The 25,448-nt window shown below is 37.4% G+C and overlaps 3 protein-coding genes across 3 annotated transcripts; all 3 read right to left on the bottom strand.

The window, feature by feature from the left end:
* Nucleotides 1-324: 324 nt before the first annotated feature.
* LOC111650044 (5-hydroxytryptamine receptor 3A-like) lies at nt 325-10,013 on the bottom strand. Its single transcript, XM_087172205.1, has 9 exons — nt 9,836-10,013; nt 7,805-7,965; nt 7,606-7,650; nt 7,218-7,324; nt 6,945-7,114; nt 6,152-6,312; nt 5,460-5,670; nt 3,561-3,770; nt 325-2,654 (listed from the first exon to the last, which is right to left on the bottom strand). Exons 1-9 carry the CDS (start codon nt 9,888-9,890, stop codon nt 2,329-2,331), a joined length of 1,446 nt encoding a protein of 481 aa, XP_087028331.1. The 5' UTR covers nt 9,891-10,013; the 3' UTR covers nt 325-2,328.
* Nucleotides 10,014-11,273: 1,260 nt separating this feature from the next.
* On the bottom strand, nt 11,274-17,511 carry LOC111650051 (5-hydroxytryptamine receptor 3A). The gene is made up of 9 exons (XM_023399830.2): nt 17,145-17,511; nt 16,265-16,428; nt 16,014-16,058; nt 15,745-15,854; nt 14,862-15,031; nt 14,405-14,565; nt 13,466-13,676; nt 12,125-12,403; nt 11,274-11,634 (listed from the first exon to the last, which is right to left on the bottom strand). The coding sequence occupies exons 1-9, from the start codon at nt 17,284-17,286 to the stop codon at nt 11,417-11,419; spliced, it is 1,500 nt and encodes a 499-aa protein (XP_023255598.1). The 5' UTR covers nt 17,287-17,511; the 3' UTR covers nt 11,274-11,416.
* Nucleotides 17,512-18,380: 869 nt separating this feature from the next.
* LOC111650064 (5-hydroxytryptamine receptor 3C-like) lies at nt 18,381-24,736 on the bottom strand. Its single transcript, XM_023399847.2, has 9 exons — nt 24,596-24,736; nt 23,218-23,378; nt 23,057-23,101; nt 21,905-22,011; nt 21,483-21,652; nt 20,995-21,155; nt 20,549-20,759; nt 19,154-19,357; nt 18,381-18,780 (listed from the first exon to the last, which is right to left on the bottom strand). Exons 1-9 carry the CDS (start codon nt 24,669-24,671, stop codon nt 18,479-18,481), a joined length of 1,437 nt encoding a protein of 478 aa, XP_023255615.1. The 5' UTR covers nt 24,672-24,736; the 3' UTR covers nt 18,381-18,478.
* Between the last annotated feature and the right edge of the window lie 712 nt (nt 24,737-25,448).

The raw sequence follows: 25,448 nt of genomic DNA on the forward strand, positions 1-25,448 counted from the left end.
GACTTTATGTTATAGTTGCAGGTAAACTGATAAAAACTTGATTGATAAGTTCAGCTCTAAACTAAAGCTGAGTGAAAAAGACGTTCTTTTAAACCTACATTTGAAGTTCTTTCTCTCAAGAGAGTAACACTACTTAGTACTTAAATCCACACTACAGATAAAACCTGATCAAATACTCCCTGAACTTTCAACAAGATTTGTAGAAAAAAAACTTCAGAATCACCCAAAATCATAAACATGCAATGTGTGCTACAATCAGAAAACGGTGAGGCAGCACTGACGTTATTTGTTGTCAAAGCATGCTGAACACAGGAAAAAGACAGATTTGGGCCTTCTTTGTATTTTGTACATAAACCTTTAGAAGAGCAGAAGCATCAAAATGTATTTATATAAAACTCATTATGTAGACTGGACCATTTCAGCACAATATTAAATTATAATGATTCATGCATTAATGTGTAAAAATCACTTCTCTGGACTATTCTTTTTGAAATACAGTTTTAACTATTTAACAGCCCACAGTTCACTTTACTGTGTCTAAAACCTTCAACAATTGACCAATAGCTCCATCTTGTGGATACAATCTGACATCAGTCAGTTCAGCAGAACTTCAACCTCAATAACATAATGTAAACTGTGGCCTGAGAGCATCTGGAGGATCTGGGAAATCTTTCTACTGGTGTCATAAAAAAATGATTATTGCCTGTAGCCTGTTGAAAATGAAATCTATACTTTGTAGATAATGATCTGGATTTGGGGTTTGTAGTAAACTGAATACAATAAAGAGTATCCGACAGTATACAGTAATAAGTTTAGACATTTTTTTAAAAAGAGTAAAAGTGGTTTTAACATTGTAGCTTTGTAACCAAAATATAGTTATAAAGTTCATAGACAGATAAATGTATAAAATTTTATAAGATTTCTTGAAATTAATTGAAACTTTCCCCTTGATTTAGTGTTGTACATGGACACAGACTGGAAACAAATGTGGATTTACTTCCTCCATTAAAACTATTAAGTTTGTTGGTGTAATTATAAATACATTAAATTAAATCTAATTTTATTTAGAGTGTAAAACACAGTTAAGCATTACAGGCTGAGGTTTTTATTTTCCCCTGAGGATGTTGATTGGCTTTTTAAAAAGAGGATTTATCTTTACCGCTTCACAGTGGTTAGCAACATTGGACTCTTCTGCTTCACTGGTTCACTGTTTATTCATTGTTTAAATAATTACACTTGGTATAAAACCTAGCTGTTTAAAATGAAAATATGACATTAAAAACAAATCAGAGGGGTTGATTGTATCATCAAAATTTAAAACCACAAATGTTACTAAATGATAAACACGCCTCTTCATTAGCATTACTCATTTTGCTTTTTATCAGTTGTTAAATATCAACAAACTATTGGAGGGATTGCCGTGACATTTTGTTCAGACATTCACGGTCCCCAGTGGATAAATCCCAGTGACTTCGGTGATCTCTTTACTTTTCCTCTCACACCATCACATTGACATTTGTGGTTTCGAGTAAAATTAAATGTCTTGACATTTATTGGATAGATTGACATGAAATTTGGGAGTGCATCATTAATGACCATATACCTGCTACTCTTATGGCAGTTGTGTACTCGCCATCAGACCAGGGCTCCATGCCAGTTACCCACACCTTGTCAGAGCTCACTGGGAGGCACATGATTAATGAGGACATCCTGTGGCTCTCGTTAATACAAACACGTCTTTATCAAGCTCAGATGTTTTGTTGGTTTTACTTAATTTCCACAAAGGGAGCAAATATACAGGATTAACCATAGAGATTCTCCTTCATTATTTATATATACACTGACGTCAAATTTGTGATAATTCTTAGTCTCACAGCTAAACTAAAACCAGTGTAATGGTGGATTACCCCCAACAACTGGACTGGTGTGATGCAGGTGAATTGTGGGATAATCTTCTGCTTTGAAGCAATATTAAGAGACGTGTGCATGGGTGAAGTGCACTGTATGTTGGCATATTTCATACGTGAGACACTAACTGCTCAAGTCTACAAGAGCGGGTTGGACACTAGATTCGGCAGCTTTTGCCACTTTGTGGAAGTTGTTGATGCAAAGGGAATCTAAGTGAAATGCAGTATGAATATATATATATATAATATAATAAAACCTTTGAGTTTCTTTTTCAGAATTTTGGTACAAACCACTGCTTCACATAATCTTAAAAACAAAAAACAAATATAAGTCTACCAAACTTTGGCCTTGAGTTAACCAGCTAAGTACCACTCTAGCCCACAGCATGTGAGCTCCTTGTACATGTAACCTGCTGATTAATCATGTAGCATACGAGTTGTTCCAGATCCAGATAGCGATGATGGTGATGAAGCTGACAGAGATGAAAATAATGTACAGGCAGAACAGCAGGCGGTCAACTACTATCCCGATCATGTGCCATTCCTGCGAGGTGTTGCTCCCCTGGAAGTGTTTGTCCACCTGGAGACGGATGGCCACGAGATCTCTGCTCAGCTTCTTCAGCTCTTCCAGGGCCGGCTCCGGAGGAGCCGAGAGGGCCAGGTGGGGTTTCACTAGAGGTATATCATCGGACATGCCCTGAGGATCAATTACTGAGATGTTGCTGTTGTTTGTGTGGATTGCTGGGTCTGTCAAAAACAAAAAACAACATGTGTGAATTTATATAAATAGTGCTAATAATCATAAAGAAAATTATTAGTCTTGGCTGGTGTCGATCAAAATGTTACATCAGGACTCCTCCAATGTAGTTCAACTGTTCTACAACTGTTTGAAATCAGTGCATAAGTAACAGTCATTTCCAAAGAAACGTTATGCGCGCAGTTACCAGTTACCCAGTAAGATTGTTGTGAAAGGAGAATTGTGATTTTAATGTAACATGTTTATATATCCATACATTTGTATTTAGGAGGAAAATAAACACATGAATACGATTGAAAATTCAAGTGATGCTGAACTAAGTTCTCCAGCAACTTCAGTCAGATGTAACAGCTCAACAACAAGTATTGTGAATGCCACTACTTTAAGTAGTAAAATCAATGGATGTTTCCAGTTAACTCTAAATGATGAAATACAACCCCTGTAACCATCAATTAAACTGGCAACAAATAACATTTAACCAGTCTTTAACTGGAATCTAAGAATCTTAGTTAAGTGTGATTGTTATTAGTATTTCAAGGCACTTTGTTGTGCGTTATTGAAACGATAACTGACATGAGTAGAAGAAAGTCATTTGAAAGAAAGTGAAAAAGCAAATTTTATAGATCAGTGACAAACTTGAGAGGTTTCCGCAATTTTCATAGTTTGTATAAATTATTCAACAGATACTACAACAATAAACAAAGATGTTACATATTAGTTTTCCGTAACATGTAGTTCTATAAAATATTTTGTCCAAAATATACTGCAAAGGTTTCCCTAACCCAATCAATCCCTTGCAGCCGGGTCAAACTAAATCAAATATCTGGTTAAAGTTCTCAAGTCTTTTATTGTTAAAGTCAATACTACTAGTACTACCAATAATAATAATGATATACCTCTAGTAGATGGGTTGAAGAAGACTGTAGTTCGGTTGCTTTTTTTCTTTGGAGGGATGCAAACGACAACAGCCAGATATTGTAACACGAGGATGCTGAGCCACTGAGGCACTGCGCTGTACTGGCCGGAGCTGAACTGGATGTTAGTGATGAACACTGTCTCCAACAGGCTGGCCACCATCAGAGCGAGACTGATGCAGAAGAACACATCTGCAGGAAACAACAACAACAACAACAACAGCCACAGCGGCAGCGACAGGGAGGGTTAAGTACACTTTTCATTAAATATTGTTAATGTTTTACATGTTGCTATCCTGGTTTTCAGTCTTATCTTGGTTATAATTGTGTACAGGAAATAATGTTTACATTAAAACTTGAGGAACCTGTTATTCATCTCCTTGAATACACAATTGCAGCGGTTTCTGATCATCTGCAATGAGGTGTGCCTTTGTAACAACGAAACCATAACCAGGATGCTAAAGCCAACACACTCATTAAGTCTTCTTATTCAGGGTGGAGCCCAGTGCCAGGCTGGCATTTAGGCTGTAAAGCTGCTGGGGATGATCCAGTTTTTTCAGAAGACAAGGTATTAACTACTGTTTCACAGATACTATGAAATAAAAATATCTTCTCTCTGGCTTCTACTGCAGGGGTCTGACACTGAAGATCTCCCCTGAAACAAAACTAAGACATCCATGTTCATGCACACCCCCATCACCCCACACAAATTTAACTTTTTTGTCAACAGGTTTTGAACACAGGGCACATTTGTATATTAATGGCTAGAGCAGAGTCAATGGGGCTTTCTGAGCCTTATTCCTGTCAAAAAAAATAATTAAACTTTGCAACCTGAATGAATAATAATAATGGATTTTTATCACTCCTGTTATTATTCTTGGTCTTACTTTGATTTGGGGGCTAATTACGCTGTAAGTTTTGGAACTACACTTCCGATAATTTGGGGACTTGGGGGGACGTAAACAGGAAGTAGCTGTAACGTTGCCAGGAAGTCAGCTGTGGCACATATCTTGAATGTTTTTAACCGATATTTGTTCACAATTAACAAAATTAGCGCCATTAAAAGTATTCCGCATTAGCCACTAGCTGTTCCTGTTTGCAGTGTAGACGTGGACGTAAAGACAACTGTCACTAAAAGACTTTGATACTGAATAAAACTAAAAACTTGATGATTTTCAGGCAGGTTCTGGAGTTAAAAGGAGCGTCTTTTTTCTGTGATTTCAAAGCAGATTTTGCTCGCTTGTTTGCGAGGGACATTGAGCCTGATGACAGCTTCAGAAAACGTAAGTCACTCTGAATCAAAAACATATGTGGGACATGTATACATGTTCATGCTGTACCATTATATGACTCTGAGGGCAAGTATTATTTTTTTAAACGTAAATTAGCCAATTGGGCGCTAATGGTTTTAAAATATAATTGTCTCCATGAGTGTATGTTGAAAACTATAGTGGAAAACCACAGCTGGAGCTGCAACTGATGATGGGGCAGTTTTCTAATAACCCTGCAGAAAAGACTAATCATCAAATATAAACTGTAGTCAAGTCTCTGATTTCTCTGCCACGCCAATACATTGGAGGTTTGTGCTGCTTACAGAATTAAAAAATAACATTTAACAAATTAAACAAAATTTCTTTCCAGAAACAATATCCTAGTTCAGTTTTAATTATATCTACCTTCTACCAACAAATAGTCTCTATCCAGAAATTTAATAATAAACACTTTCCACCCATGTTCAGAGTTGTTCAGTTAGCAGTCAAAGAGTGTGTGGTTAAACTAAGCAGCTCTTAGTTTTGAATGCGCATGTGCAACAGTGAATTTAATAAATAAGCATGCATGTTCTTTCACCTCTGAAACAAAAATATCACAGGTGTCACTCACTGATGATAGGTGTTGTCTCCCCAGTGATAGGCAGCAGGTCGTTCATGATGAGCAGGAAGACAGTGTAGCCCAGGATGAGGGTCATCTTGAAGGAGGATCGGTCCACACTTTGTGGAGGCAGCAGGAAGCTGAAGAGGTCCAATGTGATGAGGAAGCAGCTAGGGATCAGCAGGTTCACCACATAGAGGAGTGGCCGACGTCTTAAAATGATCTTGGGAAGAGACACAGGGACAGTTGGTAAAATCAGACTAAGGACTTTCATTTCTTTCTGAATTTGCATGCAAAAGCATTTGCTTTAGGTCTCTCCTTCCACTGGAGGCTGATATTTTTAGAGTCATCTTCACATTTTTACTTCAGCAAATTATCACTGCATACATCCTTAAATACTGGTATAATTATTATGAAAAAGAAAGTTGCCAAGAGGTATTTCTGCATTACAACCATCAGACTGGTTAGGTCTGGGATAGGCAGCCTTGATACTCTGCTTGGTCTCAGTAGGTTAAACCTCTGTTCTTAAAATATAAAAAAAAAAAATATATAATAATAGTCATATAATGGTCACAGAACAGTATGCTATGAACATTTGTATATAGTCTATGTATGCCTGCATTCAGAACCTATAATGTGTGATCAGCAATTATAACTCAAAATAGGTGATCATAGTGATGAGTAAAACATTCAAAAGTGCTTACAGAGTATTGGATTTCAGAATATTCTCCCTCACTTAACGCCAGGGCAATATTAGCTATAATGATGTCTGCCAGCTCCCACTCTCCATTGGTCTTCAGCACTTCTCTGGACTCCTGCAGGATCTCTTCAGCTGTGGCCCCTTGAACCATCCTTACATCCGAAGCTTGAATAACATTTAACAGCACAGTTCTGTTTTGAGTCATTAGATGCCCAAAGTGATGTTATCTGTGATTTGTGGCAGCTTTTGTTAAAGTAAATGTGGTTTTAGTTCAGTGTTTTGTAAGATATGCTCACCGTCTTCCTTCCTGATATTTAGATTAGAATGTCCATGCCACTCTCACATGTGTACAGTAAATCTAAAGCTACAGCAAGCAGCTGCTTATCTTAGCTTGGCATAAAGACTTGAAACCACATGGAAACAGCCAGCAATATTTGAGTAAAAAGGCTACACGTTGGACTTTTAAAATTTAAATGCAATCGGGCCAGTACTGAAAACACAGTCATTCATATAAATTTACATATATCCATCCAAATGCACTGGGATATTTTGATACTAAAAAGGGCTTTTCACAGTTGAATTTGTCAAATGATTTAAATGTGAGGCATGCAAGTGTTTTAGTGTAACCTTGTATTATATTCATATTTCTTTACCAACACTTGTATACCTCAAGTTAGATTAACAATTGACAAAAAAAAGACCAGAGTTAATCTCCAGTCAACATTTGTAGTATACAAATCTGGATTTTATCCTGTACTGTAAATTTAACAGTATGAGTCATGCAGTTCAAAGCTTACCAAAGTGGAGGTATGATCCAAAGGTCAGAGAGCAGTTTTGGATATCAAAGGGGAAAGTATAGATTTCTAATCTGCAGGAACTGACCACTCTGATTGGTTTATCATCAAAAACACGACCTGTGTTGTATAAGTAGACATAGGGAGTTTTCGGAGAATTGTCCTCATCCATGCTGGAAAAGAATGCGATAGAATTACAACAGTTTAACTATTAAATGATTAATTGAACAATAATTTGAAAAAGATCACAAACTACTGAACATCCTTTTAACTCACAACTCTGCGACGTGGACGTCTGGGACCCAAAGCTTTTCCCGAGGGACAGAGACTCTTTTAGTTTCACATTCCTCTTCATCCCAGCTCAGTCCCTCTATATCCCATTCCTGCATTAAACAACACAATACCAATATCATAATATAATTTAATCATTTTAAACCAATAGGTGTGTAATTATCATTTTGAACTAAATCTCTTTGATTTATGAGAGAAAACAACTGGTAGAATCTGCAGATTTCAGCCCTGCCCCCCCCCCCCCCCCCCGGTTTGGCTAACTTTGCTACAAACAACCACTAATACAATCAGATTAATTAGGAAGATGCTACAATATAAATACAATAGATAAAAGCTTCCAAATCTATAATGTTTTTGGGCTCTTAAAACTTACCAGGACTTGCCATAAGACTGTTGTCAGGGTTTGGGTCTTTGCGTCCTAAAGATGAAACATATTTTATGTTAATTATGACAATTGGCAATTAATTAATTTTGATAATGAGTCTAAATCAGTGACTGTTAAAAACTTATTTGAAAAAATTATGCATTCCTATGTGCAGGTATAATTGCGATAGGTGCTTGCGTAGACTCACCACTCCTACAATTCCCACCACAGTGATAGCGATGGATATGTTAACTGGATTCAAAAAGCTTTTTACAGGGCGGAGCAGATGTTTAGAGAATAATTCCTTCTCAAGGCCATTAAACAAGGATTCAGGAGTGGGGCTGGTGCAGTTCAATGCTGCTACAAAACCTGAGTTTAAAAAAAGACAGTATGAAACAAAAATCATACAGTTAATACAGTGCATGTGTTTTTTTTTCTCATCTGTGAAAACAGGTGAAATGTTTTTTTGGTTTTTTTTTTCAGGTTCATTTTTCTACATTCTGTGAAAATAGGTGAAAACTATTTCTAATTTCTCCATGCACTCTGATCTGTTCCTTCTTTTGGCTAGACATGTATTTTAATTGGTGAAGGCTTTCTGCAAGAAATGTTTTAAGAAGTCAGGTGACAGAGTATAAAGAGGGACAACGTCCACACAAGGGAAAAGCTGTAATGGAAGAATGACTCACACATAGGACATTCACCCAAGAGACCTTTGTCCATAAAACCTTGAAGGCCTCAAGCCATTTCACCTGTTTTCACAGATGAGAAAAACACAGACTTGAAAAAATGAGAAAAAGTTATCACTTGCCCGTCAGAACTTTCACAGAACACTGATGTGTTCAGTTAAGATATTTTTCCTGGTATGGGCACAGATCTTTCAGTTATGACTGCAGTTGAAATGTTTCTTTTCAACCTTTTATAATAAGATCAGTGAATTATCTTTTCATAACAAAGTTGTTTTCTCAAGATAACAGGATCATTAGCCTGAAGAACTGCCAGATAGATGCCATAATTGTTTGTGGGTGGGTGTCGGATCCAGGGCACAGAGCATTGGAAAATTAGATTTTTGGTTATGGGTCTGGAAATGATCATGGCCACCCCATTGACTCCTCTCGGCTTCTTATAATCCAGTATGACGAGATAATTAACATAAGAGCCAAAGATAATAGGATGAAATTAAATGATTGCAGCTGCAGCTGTTTTTTGGCTTCCGTAGTGTGGTTGGAGAAAAACACATATTACTGGAAAACATCTGAAAACTCACATCCGCTTTTAGCGTCACATCAGTGTCTGTCAGACAAAAGGGTTTATAAGTTGTAACTAAAGGCTTTATTAATGCTTAATAAACACCAGCCAGAAGGTTTTTCCTCAACCTGGCAACCCAAAAGTTGTTCTTATTAATGGTTCATAAATTATTAGTAAATGACATATTCACTATTATATAGCTGTTAGTGTGGTGACATTTGGCTTAGGGGTTAAGATGGCCACCATGAACTGCAACAGTCAAGTCCAACCAGGGACCTTTGTTACATATCTGTCTTCTTCTTTTCCTGACATCACTCTACTGTCAATAAGAAAGACCTAAAAATGCTTCTCAAATACAAAATAAGTGATTAAGTTACAACTTATAAACCCGTTATAAAGGGTTCTTTGTTAGAAGATAGGTAAGTGTTTTTTTTGTTATATCTTTATATGTCATATCAGTGGCACCTGATTATTTAGCTAATCTTTTAATAACTAAATTAAACAGATACATGACTGATTTTCTTTAAAAACAATAAATGCTCGTAATAATGAATAAATGCCTCATAGAAACAAGGACTGAAACGGTTTTAATTAATGTAGCATGTAGTTCCTAAAATCATTTAGTCAAACCTGTATCATGTAATTTAAGAAAATAGTAGACATATATTAATCTGTACCCTGTTTGTTTTGTTGTATTTTATAGCTGCGTTTACTGTGTGTGTAGTATATCCGTGTTAAGTAGGAAAAAGCATTATTGTGTTTCACTTTAGTTTCTAGTTTAGCAGTTTCTGACAACAAACCATAAGTAAACTTTAGATAAAACTTTATTATTAGTATTATTATATTATTATTATTATTATTATTATTATACTATTATTTGAAGGAGGTTCCAGTTGTAAAGGACGAGAAGTAACCAAAGAAATACCAAATTCAGCTCTTAACGAATCATCTTCTTTGCTTATTTTGTGGATAGTCAAAATGTTTTCCATCTTACCGTGAAGAAGCATGAAACAGAAGACGATGAGCTCAGCGGGCTTTACCTCTGTCATTTTCAGCCTCACTTAAACGTTTATTGTGTCAAGTGCCTGTGATTATAAAGCATAAAATTCAAGTCTGCTCCATCATACTGAGACTATCTGCTGGAGCAACCTGAATTTGTTCATAGGTAGATTAAATGTGTAACCTCCTTTGAAGGCCAATATTGACTGTAGAGTATAGTGAATGGTAGCATAACCTACTCCCAGTTGCTTGCAGAGATCCACTCATGTGATAACTGTATTTGCACAATGAGTACTTGAATTGTACAACAGGTTTTTGAATCATCATCAGTTTGATTTGTATTTATATGCATCAACAACTTCACTAGAAGTAATGATAGCTAAGGCCAAGGCAAACACAGCAGCATGCAATTGGCTGGTTGTCATGTTAATTTGCTTCCTAAGGCACTGTATGAAAATGACGCTTTGCCTCTTTAATTATCAGTGGTGAAATTTGTTGTGCCAACTCAGAAATGAGTTGGCGGCACCGAAACAAAACAAACAGTCAGCAGCCGCACTGGCTGCTTTGTGAGACTGTACATTTCACCAGACACTAACATCAATATGCAGACATGCTCACAATGACGATAATAGGTCACTCAATAAAACAACAAAGGAATGAAAATGAAATGGCAATTCATTCTTATTATCATATCTATCATCTCACATAGCCAGCTGGTGAATAACAGAGAAGGTCAATCATATTATCATAAATTAAAGCAATAAGTTGAATAATAGAGGTCCAAGAATCAACCCCTGAAGGAACCCACTCATATGCAACAGCATAGTCCCTGCTTATGAGTGTACCAGATAATCATCCAACTCTAGAGATGGTAGGATAATCCTACTTTGGAAGTATTAATAGAAGTCGAAAAGGATGCACAAAGATTCAAAAGTACTTGAACAAATGTTTATGTAAACCCGTATTCATGTGTGTTATTTGATATCTCTGTCAGTACTGCTTGAATGCTATGTTGGTAGCTAGATCGAACTTTGTCCAAAAAGGCCATTTACATTAAGGAAGTTGTTGAGTTAAATAAAAACAACTTTCTCAATAATTTTCAGAAAAAAAATATAGTACAGTTCAGGTCATACATCCTTATCATTGATAACACTAAATATTGGTGGTAACAGTGATCATGATCTGTAGTTTGACATTGGTCACTTTGATATTTTAGATTTTTATTTTTCACAAAGAACTCATTACACTTACAGAGAAGAGATGATGTGCTACCGGTTAGCTTATCAACAACAGCAAATAACGCATGGGAATGGTAAATATTCTTGTTGATGATGATGAATATCATACAGTCATTGTCCCAACACTATTCCACTGCATTTACATATTGGTACATGATACAGGACATCGAAACCAGCAGTAGTGCATGTACATTGTATTTCCTTGCAAAATCAAACCCAGAAAAATAAACTTTAACATTACAAAACAATAACTGATAAATGTTGGCAGAGGCTTTGTGTTGCCTTTTAGTTATACAGCTATTTGAATTGACAGTGAATTGATCCCTGCCCTTGTCTAGTTAGGACTGGCTGATCCAGACGCACCACATGGAGATGATGACCAGGGCGTAGCAGGAGATGAGCAGCAGATAGATGCGGAACAGCAGGAAGTCGAGGACATATCCTATGTGGCACCACTGGCCCTGCAGCTCGCTCTCCTTCTGCAGCGAGGTGAGGTGGGCGCGAAGGTCACCCAGGTATTGACAGATCTGTTGCAGTTCAGGCAGAGCCGCTATACCTGGCAGGAGAATAGTGATGGGAGAGATCACCAGAAACCTGTTGCATCTGCTGTTTGAACCTTCAAACTCAGCACAGTTAAAACAAATGTGTTTACCTTCCTGAGGATTATGTATCACTAAATTATAACAGAAATTACTTAAATATTTACACCCAGTAACATTTATGTATGCTTTTCGTGATTGCTTTTGAATGGACAGAATACAGATGTTAGCTTGCTAAGACGTTCCTTACGTTTTTTTAAGTCAGTCATTTGAAACCAGCAAGTAATTACTATGAACTTGGAGCTTGAAGGACTTCACACGCAAACTTAAAAATGGATTTACAAATAGCTGGAGTAAGATTCTGTAAGGTGGAGGTTGCTTTGAACTCAACTTATGAAGCCAAATTCATATATATATATATATATATATATATATATCTATATATATATATAAATATATATATATTAAACAATATAAACAATCGTGTTACTGGGTCTGTTTGAGTACCTCCGTTGTTGATTGGGTGCTGGGCAGGTGTCTGGCTGGCTGGTTGTACTGAGCTGCCATTTGAGCTTTCAGGTTTATCATTCTGTCGTACAGACGGGGGCTGGACGTCCTCCGGCCAGCGATAGCAAATGAGGGTGGCGATGTGTTTGAGGACAACCACCCTCACCCAGTTTGGAACCTCTTGATATTTCATGGTGCTGTGGTGGAGAACGTTGGTAATGATGACCGTCTCCAGTAGACTGATGACCATGAGAGCCAGACACACTGAGAAATAGATACCTACATCGAAGGACAGGTTGGAACATTGAAGGATACCGATTAGAGAGGTCATGTGTGAAACTTTTAAGATTTTTTATTAGAGTTGTTGGTCATTTCCATTGACTCAGCAATTTCTTTTGCAAGGTAATCAGATTTCCAGCTTTTAAAACTTACCATTAATCAAAAATACTATATTTACTCTTCAGTAAACTTTTATACAGTATATTCTCTTTTTTAACTAGCTAGCTTTTTTCTTTATTTTTGTTTTAATGGACCAGACATTTTGAGTTTCTCTCTCTGTGATGGAGCATCAAACAATATATTGATGTATTCAGAAAACTATCAACTTTATCACTGCAGGCTGTTTTGCAGTGCATTATTAATAAGCATTTGCAATGTTGCATGGCAGACCTGCAAAATTTCACCACCAGTTTTCAGCAGTGCATAAAAAAAAAAAGAATAAAATTTCTGATATACCAAAATATAAATAAAATTATAGAGTGATAAACAGTACAATAAACCGATTCAATTTGGGCGTTGCCTTTTCTCATTGAGAGCATCAGGATCTGTACAGAGACTGCTTCTTCTACTGAAGAAAAACTAAACTAGAGCAAAAGACCCCATGTAGAGTTGCTTCTGGACGTGTTGATACAACAAAATTAAACATCTTTGAAATATATTATATGTTCTATCTAAGCACTTTTTTTTTTTTTTTACAACAGAACACCAAAAATATGCCAAAAATCCACACTTTACCATTGAGTTAAATATGTCATTGTTTGGTTCATGAGAATTTTTGGAATGTAAAAGTTTTGTTATTGACCAGAAAATGTTGGAACAACCCTGAGAAATGTTTTTTGCAATTTTTTGTGCAACCATTTTGATTCGTTTCAGTCGGCCGTTGAAACTAAGGCAGTCCGACAATTTTGTAGTTTGTCACAAAAAAACCCCAAAACTTAAAGCTCCATTGTTTGATTTTGTTTTGGTCACTATGGGACAGTAACTGTTGTTGGTGGTGGAACCAATAACCCAGGCTATTTAAACCCCCCGGTTATGTCACCTCTACATGTCATCACCTCTGACCTATGATGGGCGTGCCGTTTGCTGTGCTGGGCAGCAGGTCGTTCATGATGAGCAGGAAGACGGTGTAGCCCAGGATGAGGGTCATCTTGAAGGAGGCGCGGTCGACGCTGTGGGGGGGCAGGTAGAAAGACAGGATGTCGATGAGCATGAGGAAGGAGCTGGGAATGAGCAGGTTCACCACGTAGAGCACTGGACGCCGCTTGATGACCACCTAGTGGACAAGAAAGGTAGGTTCAGTTTAAATGCATCTTTGTGGACGTGTAATCCACAAATTTAAAACGTTTGTTTTTTGTATTTGACAGCAAGGATCTTAATGTATTGCAACACTGACATATCGTCACCTTTTTAGGGTTGATTTAGCAAACTTGTCTACAGTTGCTTATTTAAGCTAGTGTTATACTTTTCGCAGCCGCAAGTACACAAGGGTCCACTTGTCCAATTTTGTCACCAGGGAACTATCTGACTCTTTAGCTGCTAAATTTTACACTATGTTCACCAGCTAGTCTTTAACTGTGTCTGTCTGCTGTTTAGCACTCAGCAGGTAATTTGCTTTGAAGCTCCATAAAGTCAAGCGGAGGAGCAGGTTCATTACCGTGAGAGACGCCTGTCACGTTGTTACATTGTTTTCAATTTGTCATTTGATACGTTCTTATTGTAAGATTATTGATTATAGACGATTTAAATAATAATTTGACATTTTGAGAAATACAGTCGTTTGTTTTTTGATGAGAGTTAGATGAGAAGAGTGATACCACGCTCCTGTCTGCATTTTACATATAAGGCTACAAATAAAGATGCACTTTGGCTTTTATACAGATTAAGCAAACAATATAAAATGTGACATGACTCGCCCACTGTTGTCTCTGATAGGCAGACGTTTTATTTACGGTTGTTATATTTGCTAGAGTAGTAAACACTGTGTAAACTGTTTTCCCTCACCCAGAAGGTGATGATGTCCCACTCGTCGATCCCAAACTGGAGGATAGATGTCTCTCCCAGTATGTCCACCAGTTCCCACTCTCCACTGGCTTCCAGGTAACGCTTTGAGTTTCCAGACATCTCCTCAAAGGTCAGGGCTGGACTGACCCTTACATCTCGTACTGTGAGAAAGAAAAACACAATAAGCGAGAGGGAAAGCTAGAAGACAGTTCTATACTCCAATCTAAGATAACCTAAATGAACAAGATGGCTCAAGGCTGAGCCTGATTTATTACATAGTGATTTATTTTTTTGTTCTCATTTTTTCTTTTGTATTTATTTTTGTTCCCTGCAAAAAAATCCCAAAAATATAAATTGCATTTTCTGACCCACTTTAGGTTCTATGTGTCTGAGTGTAGCCTATGACTTGATGAGTTTATATTTGCGATTGTATAATTTTTAATAAGTCTTTTCTTACTGGTGTGCATGTAGGAGCCAAATGTAAATGTGCAGTTCTGCACATCGAACGGAAAACTGAAGATCTCCAGGTTACAGGCTGAGACGAGCCGCAACATCCTGTCCCAGCGGATGTGACCCGTGTGGTTGACGTACACGTAAGGACAAGCTTGGGAGACATCATCATCGACACTGGGAGGGTTGGAGGTGGAGGAGTCAGGAAGAAGTGAAACACAAAATGACAGAAAAAACACATTGAGATGGAATTTAAATGAGACCCATGGGGAATCAAAAATATGAGGTAAAATCACTTTCACAATTCATGCAAAGTTTTTGCTTGAACTAACTTTGCATGTTAAAATTTCAAACATGTTTTAAATATCTGACTGATTTGAGCAAGAAATATGTCCAATCCACATTTGATGGACATCACTGTCGCTCCCTAACATGACACCACCACTTGCAGCACTGATGCAGGACACAGCAGTTCTCGATTTAGTATCTCCAGATTGTTATACCAGGTTGTATCCTGTCAGGATTTATAACAAGACCAGAGAGCCTTTTGCCAGTTCCAGAACTATTCTCAGCTCTGAATCAAACAGGAGGTGTGATGTCCTCACATCCTGTTCTGTGTCAACACCTCTTACTTGCAGCTGATGGCTCACATGGGGTTTGTTGTTCCTTGTTGGGGCGAGGCATGGACCAGTGACACTTGCATATGCTCTATTCAGAATCTGCTCTTAATGCTTAAACTTCACTGGCACTTAACAAGATCTGAATGGGTGGTAAGTGCGCCCGTCTGCCTCAGGGCAGTAACTACTGTGTAATGAGCAATTTAGTTTGTGTATACAAGACCCTCAGATTTATCAAAGACAAAACAAAATTTACAGCTGAATTCAACTTACAACTCATACACGATAATGTCTGGAGACCAGAGCTGCCTCACAGGGAGAGAAATCCTGGTGACGCCGTCACACTCATCAGGCTGCCAAACCAGGAACTCATGTTGCCAGTACTGCAGTAAAATAATCCAAAAGAATGCATGATTACCTGTCCAACATAGAATTAAATTATCTGCTGTAATCTTAGTACTTGTTCCTGCTGTGGCTACAGGCACACGATAAATTGCGCAAAATCAGATTTAATGACGTTATTGTCTTTCCGTGCTACTTACCAGTCTCAGCCATAGGAAAGTAGTGAGTATCTGGGTCTTCTCATTCTAAAATGAAAGTAAACAACAGGTGAACCTGAAGCTGATTACTACCTCCAGGTTAGAGTTAAGTCAAAAATGCAATGATTTGAAACAATACACATGGCAATCAGTAATATGAATTGCAGTGATGACTGTATGTACATACAGTATGTAGACTGACTGGATTTAAGTGCTCTTGGTATTTTTCTTAGAGCATGAATTGACAGACTCACCACCCCCAGGACAGCATACAGGGTGAAGGAGATGTTGGTTATGGTGGGATTGCTGAGGTTCACTGCGGGCCTGAAGGGCTGTAGGTCAAACACAGCCTGCATGGACTCATAGGTTGGACCGCTGTGGCCTTCTTTACAAGTCAGTTTACAGTAACATAGAGACACTGACGAGAGGGGGGAGGTTTATAAAACAACACAGACTGCCACTTTGATAATACCTTAATTGCACTTTTAAACTTTCCCATCATTAGTTTTTGAAGAGCTGATTTATAAATACAAAGCTATACTAAACCATGTAAACCTAATGCTGTACTTTGCACAATTTAAATACCATTAAACCACAATAATATATTTATTATATTACTCAATTGTATATTATTGCATATTTAATATATTAATTATTTATATGATCATATGTTCAAAAAGTCTGCCAGAATTATTTGGACACAGACAAGAAAATGAGCTTTGAATTAAGCTGGAATCCAAACAGCTGGATAACACTGAGTAATGTTGTGATATAGATACTATATGGCATAAGGTAAATAGTAGAAAGTCATTTTGTTCAACATAATGTGGCATGCATAGCTTGCAAGAGGATAAATAGTGAAATATGGTGCATAGTTAAATGTTTTCAGGGATTTTTCTCCTCGTATACAATGACAAGAGTCAATTCAAATCTACCTGTCCAAAACAGAAAAGATGACGTCACTTAAACCTGAAACAGCATAAACTACTACACTAATTATTATTAAAATAATAACTGTACTGCTTATTATTTGCATGAAGAGAAAGATACTTTGAGGTAAACATGCATCAGTTTAGAAAATAACACACACATAACTCTCTAATAAAGAGGTGAACAAAAGTAGGTCATCATTACCTGACATTAAGAGTAAACCTGAGATGATGGTGATCGTCTGCTGAGATGGACTCATGCTGGATGTTTCTGATGGACCAAATATCTTCCACAACCCCCGACTAAAGCAAAGAGAGCAGACTGCTGGCGGTCTACATACACACATACTTGTTTTTCTAACTTAAGGGGGGAGATTGTAATGAGTAACATTAATTCTCTGGAGACTTACCCTAACCATAACCACAACCACCACATGCCTAACACCAACCCATAACTTGACTCTAACTCTAACTCTAACTCTAACCCAAACCCTGGAAAAACCTGCAACAAAAACCTCATTCACATATGTGTAAACACACACAAACACATGCAGACTATACTCCAACAAAAAAAACACACAACTTTACTAATTACAAATATGTCCAATTAATTGCCAACATTGTGGATATAATGTAAGTGTAGAGTGTTGTGGATCCCAGGAAGACTAGAGACCACTTTGTGGAAGCTAATGCCATAGATTAGAAAAAAAAAAAAAAAAAAAACTTTTCTAAAAATAAACAAATAGCCTCACAAATAGATAAAAATGAATAGATGCAAAACACAAAAAACTGTGATATGTGCAGATGGATCATAAACACACACAGGACAACATGGAACTTGTTGTTCCACACCTTCGGTAACCACTCACCCATTTTATTTTTCAACACCTCCACCTCTGGGAGTTGAGCTCTGTTCCATTCTCAGGTGCTGTGTTTCTGTGCTGTTGAAGCATGTACTTAGTTTTGGTTTTATTTTATGTTTTAGAAATCTGTGATTCTGTGTTACAAACCAGCTGTTTATGGATTTGGGTATTAATAGCAGGATTGATTGTTTATAAATAACAGGCAAAGAGACAAACTGCAGGAATAAATAAAACCAAGAGGATTCCTTTCCCAAAGTTTTCGGACTTACCTTATTTTAAATAAAAGAAAAGGAAAAGGAAACATAGGTTAACTGAATTTCCTACCAATTACCTATACAAATTAAAAAAGCATTTAAAGCAGCACCCCTCCTCCTAATGACTGTACAAGCAGTTTGGTCGATATGGTCTTCTAGATATAATCCTCAGACAGAAAGCATTATATGAAATTTCTCAAACCAAGAAAAATGTACTTTTAGAAACAAACCTTATATAGAAAACACAACAAAACAAAACTAAAACGCACAAAATGCAGCTCTCTGCATTTCATTTTGTTTCTCCTGCATTTTCCTCACAAACTACTGAGAAATACTACAACATTAATTTGTGAACTACCGTCCTGTCAAACTTTTGCTGATGAATATAATTGTTTGATTTAACACTCTCTCTCTCTTTAACGTCAATCTTCCAACGAATGATTCCAGATCCAGATAGATACGATGGTGAGAAAGCTGACCGAGATGAAGATAATGTACAAGCCGAACAGCAGACGGTCGATGACTATCCCGATCATTTGCCATTCCTGTGAGGTCTTGCTCCCCTGGAAGTGTTTGTCCATCTGGAGGCGAATGGCCATGAGATCTCTGCTCAGTTTCCTCAGTTCATCCAGGGCCATATCTGGAGGCTTTTTTTCTAGAGGTGTATCACCAGAGATGCTCTGAAGAGCTCTTGAAGAAATCATACTTGTATTCACTGTTGGGTCTGTCAAAAATCAAGAGTAGTGATACTGAGAAACATAATGTGGCACATGCTTTCAAAAAAAGCCTGGTAGTAATCCCGATAATCAAAATGAAGGAAAACAAACCTAATTTGCAAAGTCTCCATTGCACTTTGATACAAAAACTTTTCGACCTCAGCCAAGGGTAAAAAACGTTTTTGAGATATTTAGATGTTTTTGCAAGACAGTAAGTGCACCTTGAGTGAAGATAATTTTGTCAAAGTACAATTCCCAAGATTAAATTGTACAATGAACTGTCACACTGAATTTACACTTTTTACATGGAACAATATGATTACAATAAGATGCAGCACTATTAGTAGAAGCAGAAATATTATGATTGTGATGTGATTATACCTGTAGCAGGTGGTGGAATGGAGATTTTGATGCAGTTCTTTGTTGAAGGGAGGCAAACGACAACAGATAGATACTGTAACACAAGGACACTGAGCCAGTGAGGCACCGCACTGTACTGGCTGGAGCTGAACTGGATATTAGTGATAAACACTGTCTCCAACAGGCTGGCCACCATCAGAGCGAGACTGAGAGAGAATAGAACATCTGCAGTAGACAAAAAAGGAAAGAAATTAAGAGATATTTTTCGTTCAGACTTTATGAGGGTAGAAGTTATCTCGTTATTAATTAGCCAATAATGGCGTTTGGTATAGAGGAAACACTAGTTTAAATATAAAAGAAATAGTTTGGCTTCCATTTTGATAGATAAGAGGTATAGTCTGGTTAATTTTAAATGTACTTATATCAGTGGTATGCCATCAGGGCAAGCAAGGCAAGCAGTGCTTGACCGGTTAAGGCTAAAAATAGACATCAATTAGAACGATACCAAAATGGAAGTGATATGTCTCTTTATATCTGATCTCAAAACCGCATTCTGTCCCATAAAGGATCTAATACTACCAGTTTGCATCCATCATATAATTTAGTGCCTATTTGTGGCGGCAGCAGGCTATTATCTTTGTTACCAGCCATTGTATCTCTTGTTTCTGTCATTTTCGTTGGTGTGACCGTGTCTTGTTGACAAAGGCTGAAGCTTGTCAATGCAGCGTTTTGAGTTTCCTCCATGGGGGGAATCAATAAAGGTACATCTTATATTATTATTTGGACATTTGAGCCTGTGCATCGAGGACAATCCGTGAATCTTTGATGAGTGATTAGCTATAGCCAGTGTCCTTGCCAAGCTGTCATTGACTCAGCTTCCACCGATCTGAGATCAGTTATGATACTGCACATGCATCAGCTTGTTGCACATTAGAAAAACACTCCCAGTCTTTTCCTCCTAAACATTATGAGGAAGCAGTAGCAAGTAAACGAACAAATTACACTGTGATTTATCATCTCTGTGCAAGATCTGCAGTACATTTGATTAGTTTAAAACGGCATATTCTTACACAAGTAGCACAGCTACTTTCAGGAATATCTCAGTACGTAGGTTGTGTGCATAGTGGGCTGGAGAGAGAGCGAGAGAGAGAGCAATGAGGCTGGCAACCAGAACAGAGCAGAAGTAAGCAGTATAGCTGTGAAGGTAGCAGTGAAATGTAGGCCTATGTGAACTTTAAGCTTTTGGGAAAGTAAATACATTCTACAACTCCTCAACCAAACCAAGTTCCTGTATTTCTCCTCGTTGTTTCCCAACTACAGGACTGGGCTGGTTGGGGATTGGGGGCTGTAACTGGTCGCTTGCCTATCTGTTAAAGTCACCGCACGGCACTGACTTACATCATAAGCGTCACTCACTCATGAGAGGTGTTGTCTCCCCAGTGACAGGCAACAGGTCGTTCATGATGAGCAGGAAGACAGTGTAGCCCAGGATTAAGGTCATCTTGAATGCGGATCGGTCCACACTTGCAGGAGGCAGCAGGAAGCTGAAGAGGTCCAGTGTGATAAGGAAGCAGCTTGGGATCAGTAGGTTCACCACATAGGTGAGTGGCCTGCGTCTCAAAATGATCTTGGGATGGGACACAAGTACAAAGTTTGAAGGTTTACGCCAGACTTAATGATGTTACCATTAATCAATGAAACCTTTGCCAGGAATATTGACCTCTTGCACAAATAAAACATAGACATAGAAGTTCTACACACAGTTTTGTTAAGATATTCTAAGGGGATTAAACTGATAAATAATCATAGTCATCATATGAACACAGAATGCAAAACAAAATAAATTAGTTGAAGGTGCTCACATAGAATATGATGTCTGAGTAGCTTCCTTCAGTTATCTCCAGGGTAGATGGAGTTATTTTGATATCTGCAAGCTCCCACTCTCCTTTGGTCTGTATCACTTTTCTGGACCCCGCCAGAATTTCTGCAGCTGCGTAACCTTGAATCATCCTTATGTCTGTAGCTGGGAGAAAATAATTAAAAAAAATTGTTCATATTTGATACCCAGTCTGTGAGAATGTTGCTTGTGGTCTTCTGCAAGTGAGTAGAGCTCAGCTGTCAATGCTAAAGGTAATGGAAGTTCAAGGCTGATAATATTTAAATGAATGAATTTTATTCTACTGATTTTGAATTTGTGTTAAATATTCAATTTACATTTACGGAATGCATAAATGCATACTTTCTGCAAAAATTGTAATTAAATTCAAGTGACAATTTTCATTGTACTCTTAGTGCAAACTGTCTTCATTGTAATGAAACTGAGTTAGTGTTGTTTTCTGGGCAGACTTACCAAAGTGGAGGTATGATCCAAAGGTCAGAGAGCAGTTTTGAAAATCAAAGGGGAAAGTATAGATTTCTAATCTGCAGGAACTGACCACTCTTATTGGTTTATCATCAAAAACACGACCTGTGTTGTATAAGTAGACATAGGGAGCTTTCGGAGATCTGTCCTCATCCATGCTGGAAAAAAATAAAAATAAAATAAATTTTAACTGCACATATATGCTTTAGAGGATACTGATGATGTTCCACTCAGATGGCTCTTTTTTAGTTTCTGTATCTAATACTTAATTAAACCACCAAATATTTAAAATTGGGTACGTTGCTGTGTTTGCAAAATGGTAGAAATTTGATTGAAAGAAGCATAAAAGATAAAACACTACGTGGTTTGATTCCTTTTATTTTTGTCTACTGAGCATCCTTTCAACTCACAACTCGGCGATGTGGACGTCTGGGACCCAAAGCTTTTCCCGGGGAACAGAGATTCTTTTAGTTCCACATTCCTTCTCATCCCAGCTCAGTCCCTCTATATCCCACTCCTACATTGAACAGAACAATAGTGTGATGCACAGCTAAGAAAATGGCAAACATTTGAACTAAGTCTCTGGACTTAGTTATTCTATATTTCTTTTATTGTCTGATGTCTTGACTACAGGGCCCTGTGTGGCCCTTGTAGTAAAAAGTCTGTCCTTTTAAAATTCAAGTTGGAGGGAGTTCCAGGGTGAACTCTTTGATCAAGTAGGGGGAATTTGTTGCGATTAGCCAGTGAGTGCAACGCGCTATCAAGGGCACCCCAAATAACAGGCACAGAAAAAGAGCTGGTAAAAAACACACAGGGCCAGTCCAAAACCTTTGTGGATTCAATTTTTGAAAAAGGACTTTCGCTTTGTGTGATGATTCGAGGAGAGTGGCTTCTCTCTCTTTTCTTTGTGTCTGTTCTCTCTTGCTATCTGTTCAGACAAAACTGACAAATATGAGGAATGAGTATTTTAACTCGCTTGACATTTGTATGAAACTGCCAATAAGACTTATTTACTTACTAATTAATTAAAGTGCTGGAGGTGCTGTTGAATCTGTTGGTGCAGATTGTTCATGCCCACTTCAACCCCCTGCGTGAGACCCTCTGTCAACGTGGTCAGATTTGAGTAAATTTTTTTCTGAGTATGCTAGCATTCGTAGCATGTTGTTTCAACACCCGTGTGGTGAAGAACCACGTTCATTCTATCCCATCCCACACATTCTTTAGATGCTTTGCCCTTCCCATTCTATGGTGACCAGTGGGCTCGTGACTGAGAGCCACGGTCAATAGAGAAGTTGAAAAGAACTGAGAGACAAACTGATCCATGGTTTGATGGCAAAATACCAAATATCGACAGACGGCAGCAGTTTTATTCCAAAATAACATCTGGCAGTTTAATAAAACATTTGTCACCTGATGTTGAAAAACTTAGAATACATAATCATAATTAGACATTGTAATGTTTAGGCTGTGTTTCAACACTTTTCCATTGTCAGAATGAATTGAATGAACTGTTAGAAAAATGTCTTAATTAATTAATGTTTGTTAGCGCTCTGAAAACTTACCAAGATTTGCCATATGAATGTTGTCATTGACTGGGTCTTTTCATTCTATAGATGAGACATATTCACATTTCTTAATGATAAATAAAATTCAGTCACATTATACTTACTTGAAAAAGCTATGTGCAGGTATGAATAGATGTTTGTTTGGCTCATGGACTCACCACTCCTAAAATTCCCACCAGAGCAATATTGATGGTTACGTTAAGTGTATCTGAAAACCTTTTTACAGGTCGCAGTAGTCTTTTAGGAAATAATTCCTTCTCAAGGGCATTAAACAGAGATTCAGGAGTTGGGCTGGTGCAGTTCAATGCTGCAACAAAACCTGAGTTCAAAAAGAGAAAAGTATGAATTCATGAGATAGCTCAAATAAATGTAGGATTTTTTGCATTTATTTGCTTATATGCTTGGCATATAAATTGACATATTTTCTCTTATGACTTATTGTTATTAGTACTTTTTTACTACTACTATTTTTCTTGATAATATTTATCTCTTGTTGATGATGTTTCAATAATTGCTATATAATAAGGGTCATACTCATGTGTTTCAGAAAGACTGAAGAAGGTCAAGAGCTGAAATGCATTTGTTTCTATTTGCTGCTGTGCACTTTAAAAGTGACTTACACTTATCTGTGAGTGCCGACAACTTTTTTGTCCTCGGGGGCAAAACCCTAATAAGAGAAAAGATAGCCAATTCACTGATACAGTCTCGTAATATACTATCAATTTGGAACCCTGTTTAATAATTAATTTAATAACTACAACTAAAATTACCATTAATACTTAGTAAGAGTTGAAGGATTTGGAGCTCTGTAAAATAGAGGTTGGCAACATTCCCTCCTGAGCAACAGTAAATAGACCTATCTTAATAATGCACCCTAAATAGTGTAATACTATGCCACTGACCTCACACCAGGTTTTTGCTGGTCATTAGGGGCACTTGCTTTCCGCTGCCTCAAGGTAGCAATGCGCCATACCAGACCAATACACACACACACGGCGCTCAGATAGGCGCAAGTGCATTTGATATTTAAACAACATGGGCACCACTAGTTCTAACCTATGTTGTACTTCTCTCAGCTTTATAACATAACATACTGGTTACATATTTTAGTTTGTTGAAAGTTGTTTATTTTTTGTAAAGAAACAAGCAAAACAAACAAACAAAAGCATCCTATGTGTTACCCACAAGTCTTTCTTTTTTTTGGTCTAAGATTTTACTTAAATTATTAAAATTTTAATTTTGAAAGTTCATAAACATGCCACGGCAGTATTCATTAATGTGCCACAAAACTACTATCATTATTATTATAAAATCATCATTATAAAACACATACATTTCCAAGTTTTTTTGTTTAGCTTGTAGTTTCTTCCAAATAATCTTTAAAGTTTCATAAAGCATTAGCATATGAATAGGTTTCAACCAGCCAGCTGTCTTCCAGCTTCCAACAGATCATCTTCCATTTATTTTTTCCTCATCAAAATTGACCAATTTCCTAACTAAATAATTTAAATAATTTAAAAATTATTTTGTCCTTACCATGAAGCAGTGAAAAACAGATGAACATAAGCCCAGCAGTTTTTACCTCTGTCATCTTCTGTTTAAGCCCAAACATTTTCCTAACAAAGGAAAATGTCAAGTCTGAACAAATGGTGCATCTTGTTTCTGATTGGTTAAATTCAGTCTCAACTCATATATTTTGCACCTGAAATATTCGCTTGCGTGTCTTGTTTGTCAAAACATCAGCACTGCATAATTTTTTGACAAGTAATCAAACAAGAATGTCTGTGGTTTTCCAGTACTGAACAAATATTGTGAGCACACACACCTCAACATGCAATGAGTCTGAATCAGCACTCACATTTGCATCAAACACAATACACGTCAAAACAAAGTCACAGAAATTGTATGTAAAAACTTACACGTATGAAGGCTGAAAAATAGTAGTGATGCATGAAAGTCTTAGCAGTGTTTATCCATACATACAGTCTAATTAGCAAAAAATTCAGTTTGAAGTGTTATTCTGATCTGCACACTTGGAAAAAAAGCCAATTACCGTCAATTTAGTTTAATTTCATTACAATTACATAAATGCAGGCTTTAGTGAAAATAGTTGGCAACACTGCTTCTGAGATGTTGTTGCAAATCGTCCCTTGGTTGTTTAAGGGATGGGAGCTGCATTTTGAGACATTGCTGTTGAGTAAAGTTTCTCAGCCCTAGGGGCCCCCCTAACAGCCCCAAGCAATCGCCTGCCTAGCTTGTTCACAATGTGGAACACCTTGTGCTCTTCGCTTCTCTTGTCCTGATTGGTCTTTGCTGATTGTCTGAATTACTTAGAATTATATGGTCTGTAAACTGTGTCGACGATAGTCCTTTAACCGAAATGTTTAGT

Source organism: Seriola lalandi, unplaced genomic scaffold (assembly GCF_002814215.2).
Source record: "Seriola lalandi dorsalis isolate HSWRI2012SDOR001 ecotype SW California unplaced genomic scaffold, Sedor1 jcf7180002052122, whole genome shotgun sequence".
Lineage (NCBI taxonomy): Eukaryota > Metazoa > Chordata > Actinopteri > Carangiformes > Carangidae > Seriola > Seriola lalandi.

Coding starts and splice junctions, on each gene's coding strand:
- LOC111650044 (XM_087172205.1), bottom strand. CDS start 9,890: ATGACAGAGGTAAAGCCCGCTGAGCTCATCGTCTTCTGTTTCATGCTT. Junction 7,651..7,804: donor TGGTGGGAATTGTAGGAGTG/GTGAGTCTACGC, acceptor TTTCATCTTTAG/GACGCAAAGACCCAAACCCT. Junction 2,655..3,560: donor CTTCAACCCATCTACTAGAG/GTATATCATTAT, acceptor TGTTTTTGACAG/ACCCAGCAATCCACACAAAC.
- LOC111650051 (XM_023399830.2), bottom strand. CDS start 17,286: ATGTGTGTATGTAGACCGCCAGCAGTCTGCTCTCTTTGCTTTAGTCGG. Junction 15,855..16,013: donor CTTTCCTATGGCTGAGACTG/GTAAGTAGCACG, acceptor ATTTTACTGCAG/TACTGGCAACATGAGTTCCT. Junction 12,404..13,465: donor AAACGGCACGCCCATCATAG/GTCAGAGGTGAT, acceptor CCTTCGATGTAG/GTATCTATTTCTCAGTGTGT.
- LOC111650064 (XM_023399847.2), bottom strand. CDS start 24,671: ATGTTTGGGCTTAAACAGAAGATGACAGAGGTAAAAACTGCTGGGCTT. Junction 23,379..24,595: donor CTGTTTTTCACTGCTTCATG/GTAAGGACAAAA, acceptor TTTTGAACTCAG/GTTTTGTTGCAGCATTGAAC. Junction 21,156..21,482: donor TGGATCATACCTCCACTTTG/GTAAGTCTGCCC, acceptor ATTTTCTCCCAG/CTACAGACATAAGGATGATT.